The sequence below is a fragment of the Lygodium microphyllum genome, chromosome 9 (assembly GCF_053477565.2).
Source record: "Lygodium microphyllum isolate KBCC chromosome 9, Lygodium_microphyllum_v1.1.10, whole genome shotgun sequence".
NCBI lineage: Eukaryota > Viridiplantae > Streptophyta > Polypodiopsida > Schizaeales > Lygodiaceae > Lygodium > Lygodium microphyllum.
The window spans coordinates 97261692-97268012 of NC_141143.1; the positions used below are offsets into that span (position 1 = coordinate 97261692).

Below are 6321 nucleotides of genomic sequence, written 5' to 3' on the forward strand. Positions count from 1 at the left end.
CCAGCACTTGGAGTAATCATCCAAACCACAATCCAACGACTAGTTGAATGTACAAGCATTTACAGAGTTGTTCGATCAACCAACAAAAACCAATTGTATTTTTTTCCAAACAATACAAGAATAGACGCGATAACAATTCCATCGCAAATTCACTCTCCCCCTTGGGATCAAAGAGCGATTCTATGCAAAATTTACTTAACACTTATATGCATAATTTTTAATATCATTCTTTTTACAATTATGCCATTCATAACCCATGACCAATTCTTCATTGTAATTGCTCTATCAACGAATAAGTCATATGCAACTAGGTGCAATTAACTTCCCTTGATACATGCACTTTGCAAGCTCCATCTTTCGAATATGTGAGATGAAATTTATCTTTTTTGATGACCTATACTCGTGCATCAGAGTATGGGGTCTAATGTATCTCATACAAGAATGAAAGCAAGTATCTATCAATTTGGAAATACATTACTTACGATCGGTACCGCAATTGGATTGACAGTGATGCCTTTGCCTGAAGCTTCGTTGTTGGTTGTAGAATTGCTATCCGGACACGACATTCTTCGCTTGGGGGCTATTATCTGTAAATAGATTCGAGAGATAAGAAAGAGGAATGGATTTTAAGATGGAAGAGCGTAAGAGAAGGTGGCTTAGTCGAAGATTGAGATAGGGGGAATTGAGCTAACTCTCTCCCTTACAACCTCTCGGGGTCTCTCTCTCTCTCTCTCTCTCTCTCTCTCTCTCTCTCTCTCTCTCTCTCTCTCTCTCTCAAGCTCCTCGCAATCTCTTGGAGGGGTATCCTTATACCTCTCTATCGCAGCCTCTCGGGGTCTCCTTGTGCTTCTTGTGCCTCCTATGTCTCATATTTATAGCTAAACAAGAGAAGAAGGGTTGTGGCTAAGAGGAAGAGCTCTTTGTGGAGGGGATCTTGAAAACATTAGTGATCCGATACTCAAATAATAAATCTGATGGTTCCATTGGCTCTGAAAGGGGGCTAAAACCCCAACATACTTGATTAGAAATATTTCAGATCGCTCCTTTCTCTCCCTGTTCAAAGTGTTATCTACTGCTTGCAAACTGCAATCACAGTGGACACGATTTCACCACTCTCTCTCTTTTTTTTTCTTTTTATAAAATCTCAAAAACTAACTAAAACATCACTTGCCTTTTTTTTTAATGACATCCAATTCTAAAAATCTCTATATCTTTTTAGGATAATATCTAAAATATCTAAAATATGCCAGTTTTTGCTCAAAAATCTAATATTTTTGGACCATCCATACTATACACATTAACACTTGTGATTAATATGGCTCATAACTCTCGTTCACGTTGTAACTTCCGTGAAGAGTAACTACGATCCTTGCCAATCCGAGAAAAATGTCGGATTACAACTCTTGATTTTATATATATATATATATATATATATATATATAATTAAATAAAATAGTTAATTATTAACGTTAGTTAATTTTTAATTAGTAATCTTACTAATTTATTAATTGACTAGCTAACTTTCAAACTAACCAACTAATTTTTTAATTGTGTGAAAATATTACATGGTCCCTTACCCTCACTCTCTTATTCTATTGCTCTCAAACTCTCCCTCTCATCCACACTCTCTGTCACAAGAAATTAAGAAGGCAAGTATACAAAGTTTACACATACATGAATAGGTTGTTCTATTCATTCTCATCCTTTTTATATATGATTTTTTGGATTATGAATTTTCCATCCCTCTCGGGCATCTAACCCATCTTTTGGGCCTCAAGACAAGTTATCTCTTATTGCATGATTTTCCTATGGTGAAAATAAACTAGAACCTTTGCAGTTTTTCCATATGAGCCTATGCTATCATTATAATTTGCATGGATGCCCGGCTTGCGAATTTATATGATAAATCAATACAATTGTTGCAATCTCTTGGCAATTCAAGGATGCAAGTACTTCATACGTATTAAGTTGTGGTTAATAATTCAAAGACTAATTCTAAAAATTTAGATTTCTTCTTATGCTTGCTTGCACATTGTACACTTCTTACTATTTGCGATTAACAAAGTTGAAGGCTTTATCAAAGATAGTGAGATTCGCATGATTACTAGTTTGATGATTCAATTGAGGATGAATGCCTTGTTATTACAAGAGGCTCCTATCTTAGTTTATCTTGGTGCCTTGAAACATAAGCAAAGGAGAGAAACCATCACTCTGATAGTGGGTGAAAATGGGAATAGACATTATGAGGCAGAATCAATCTTTGAGGTCTTTAGGAGACATCTATCCTCCATTATCGATCAGCCTTTCAATCCATCTCTTGATTGGGGAAGAAGGATGGAGACATTCCTTCAACATATTGGTCAGCCTTTCAATCCCTCTCTTAATTGGGAAAGGAGGATGGAGGCATTCCTTCAACAAATGGAGAGATACATTGATTGTGGTGTTGCTTTAGACTTGTCAAGGCCTTTCATAAAGGAAGAGCTATTGTTTGTGATTAAGTCTATGAAAAGAGATCATGCCCCTGTCCGAGATGGCTTCCTTGTAGAATTTGTTATTGGTGTTTGGGATGTTTGTGCAAATAACCTCTCCAAGATGCTGAGTTAGTTTAGAGATTTTGAAACTATGTTTAGGACACGTAATGAAGGGATTATTAAGCTTATCCCAAAATTCACGAAAAGGATAAGCCCTTGCCATTGGAGACGTCTCATAATGCTCAATGTTCCCTACAAACTCATGGCTAAGGCCTTGCCAAATAGGATTAAGCATGTTCTTGGTCGACATGTGCATGGTAGGCAATATGGATGTATCCATGGCATGCATATTCAAGATGCCATTCTCAACATTATTTTTTGTATTGATCATGCTTTGCCTCTTAAATATAACTTTCAGCTGCTTAAAATGGATTTGGAGAAAGCCCATGTGAGAGAGAGTGCTACAAGTTTGTAATGGCTATTGTGGAGAAAGTAGGATTTTGAAGCCAGCTTTGCCGCCTCATTTGTGCCTTGTTCTCAAATACCACTATTACAGTGTCTATTAATGGATATGGCTCAAGCAATTTTGTCTTGTAGTAGAGCACTAAGCAAGGATGCCCTATTAGTCCTCTCTTATTTGCTACGGTGATTCATCCCCTCTTATGTTGCATAGATCATGCCATAAGGTCCCTGACTATTCACCCATTAATCTTATATGATCATTACTACCTGTGTCCTCGGATGTTTGTTGACAACAATTCTATCGTATAGGCAAACTCGACTTTTATTAGTACACTCCTTGGTATTTACGAGTTTTTTTTAAAAGGCTCTAAAATCAACAACCATAAATCCAAGCTTATGTTCCTTGTTAAACAATAGGGGATTCATGAAATCCCTAAAGCGCAAGCCATCAGGGAGCCATCATATACCTTGGTATTCCAGTTGTTGGGATTGGCTTAACTCTTAAGGGTTGTTTTGAGTGGTTTTTTGTTAGGGTGCATGACAAAATCAAAGATTAACTCCCATTTGTGGCTCGCTTTGCTAATAGATTGGTACTATTGAGGATAGCCTTGTCACCTATCATGGTCTTTGTGGCCTCTGTCTTTCCTTTTGCTAAAACAAATTGGGAAAGGATCGAGACACTTTTCAAGAAGGTCTTATAGAAATATGGTGAGGTCAAAGGATGGCCTATAATCACAATAGAATAGGTCACTACTACTAGTGAAGGGCGGACTCGGCCTAGTACCTCTCAAGGAGCACGCTTAGAGGTTTTCAATCTCCCTACTAAAGAGAGTCAAAGAAGGATGGCCTTGGTCCCATCCTAATTACGAAATGGATTCCTTCCGCCAAAGCATAAGACAAAATCTAGCCACATATTGAATGGTTTGATATTGTGTTCTCTGGCGCAATGGTTACTGTGCAATGCTCTAGAGCTGCTACTCATATTATTTCAACTTGGCACACTATGGGCAATCCATTCAAGTGGAAAGGATTGGGCAATGGGAAAGAAGATGCCTCCCCAGCTGGTTGACATCCTTTGCCTTTGATGCTAACTATATTCTTGCTCATCATAGTGCTTGCTCGTGCTACAAGCTTTAGTGCAAAGGAGTAAGGAATTGGTATATCATTTGGAATAAGAATACTTGCTCTTTTCTTTCCCTGGAATAGATTGTAGCCCAGTTTGGTTAAAATGGAAGAGAAACTGACTAGATGCAAGAGGTGATGCACATAATTAAAGATGACTAACCTACCTCCCTTAGCATGAATAGCAATGCATTACTCAAGAACTTGTGTAATTTGTGTGATAAGCCACTTCTCATTGCAAGAGGAAGAGTTGATTTTAGAGAGCCTAATGCTCAATGGTTGCTTAGAGCCATGGAGCCCTAGAGGAAAGAGGATCCATGAGTAGGATTCATGGAAGAAATGTCTCAAGACAACATGGAGGGCAACCCCTTCTTTCAAAATTAATGCATTCCTGTGGAGAATAGCTACTAAAAAACTAGCTATTAAGGACAAGATAGTCAAATTTAGGTAGATATCTCCTCAATGTGTCTTTTACAGAGAAGGAAGGATGAATTAGTCCATCATCTCTTTTGGGAATGTTAAGAGACCCATGCGTTGTGAAGAAAACTCAAGGCAACAATGAAAGGGATGATTCTACATCATGTGATGGGGGGGGGGTGGAAATTGATGCTACTTGGGGGCCGTGGCAACTTGAATGAAATCTTCAAGAAGGTGTGCAATGTCCTTAGAGGGATTGCTACGCTGAATACATAGTGTCTCAAAAACAATGTTGCCTTTGGCTCTCACGAGCCGTTTTTTGTGGTCCTAGTAAGTCTTTGTAACAGCATTGTCATGGACGTTGCTCACATGCTTAAGAATATGTTAAAGTTTGATGATGCCTTTAACCCAGTTGTGTAGCTCTTTAATGGGCTGAAATCTAACTCCCCCCCCCCCCCAAAGTAATATACGCCCAAAAAGATGTAAATACCTTACCAGATAAAACATCACTTTCACATTTTTTTAAAATAAAAAAATTGCTATACCGCAACAATCATGTAGTGAAATGAATTAAAAGCAAGATGCGAACCACGGACTGTGTGGGTTGACAAAAGGAATTATTTACCGGTAGGATAGGCAACCAATGGTTGGCAGGGGTAGCGAGCTGTTTTAACTAAAATGATAAGTCATGAGGCTTCCTAATTTTTATATTTTGGCTGATTGACAAGGCATAAGTAAAACAGGGAGAGAGAGAGAGAGAGAGGCCTGCCCTGCCCTGCCCTGGCCTGAGGATGGTCAGATGGGGATGGCACCGTTGACGGCGGGGTAGACGGAGTCGACGGGGAGAGCCATGAGGCGGGTGCCTTGGCCGTGGTTGCAGAGGTAGATGATGGCGCCAGCGGGCCAGGCGAAGACGCCCACCACGATGAGGGCGGCCAGCCCGATGGACGGCCCAAAGATCTTGCAGCGGCAGGGGTTGTCCGACACCCCGCACTCGATGCACGTCGGCACCCACACCATCTCGATCCTCGCCTTCCTTGCCTTCGCTTCCTGATTGGCTTCTCCCTCACACACACACACACTCTCTCTCTCTCTCTCTCTCTCTCTCTCTCTCTCTGCTGGCGGACGCAAGCCACTCAGAGAAGACACACAGAAACAGATCGATATGTGCACACAATCTCTCTCTCCCTCTATCTCTCTCGCTCTCTCTTGCTAAGCCAACTCAGCAAACATCAACCTTTCCAGTCCCTTGCTGCCACGTTACCCCCTCGACACCCCCGCCCGAAAGTGACGTGAATAATTATTATTTGGCCTTGGCCGCCTTTCCCTACTCCTCTATATTTTCCTAATCTCAACACTTCCTCATCTTTTACCATTTCGTCCTAAGAAAAATCGATTGGGTATTTTACGAGAGTCCAAATCGGATCAAATACCTAGCCTCAGGAGAGGAGAGGCAACACATTTTAAGAAAAATTGGACTCATATCACTTACCCACCTGCTCGATTGAATGGAGAGGACAAGCAACACATTCTGCTCACATTGCCCTTAACGTTTCAGTAAGAGATGTTTTGCTCACCCTGCCCTTAATCATTCCATTCAATCCATCTCTTAGCATTGAATCCAAAGATGTTTTGCTCACTTTTTCCATTAATCATTCCATTCAATCATCTCTTAGCATTGAATCCGATCTATCTATCGTAAATCATTGTGGTATAAAGGGTAGTGCCAAATCATCAACTAACTAAGCTTCCCGAGTCTAGTAAGTAAAATGAAGATAAAGTTATGTAAAGAGTGAAAGCTGAAGGATGTGTCATGTGAAGCTAATTTTAACGTGCCACTTCAAAATGT

The 6321-nt window shown here is 40.0% G+C and overlaps 1 protein-coding gene across 1 annotated transcript; it reads right to left on the bottom strand.

The window, feature by feature from the left end:
* Positions 1 to 5025: 5025 nt before the first annotated feature.
* Positions 5026 to 5664, bottom strand: LOC148031331 (uncharacterized). The gene has a single exon (XM_087684852.1). The coding sequence runs from the start codon at positions 5490 to 5492 to the stop codon at positions 5268 to 5270; it is 225 nt and encodes a 74-aa protein (XP_087540978.1). The 5' UTR covers positions 5493 to 5664; the 3' UTR covers positions 5026 to 5267.
* Between the last annotated feature and the right edge of the window lie 657 nt (positions 5665 to 6321).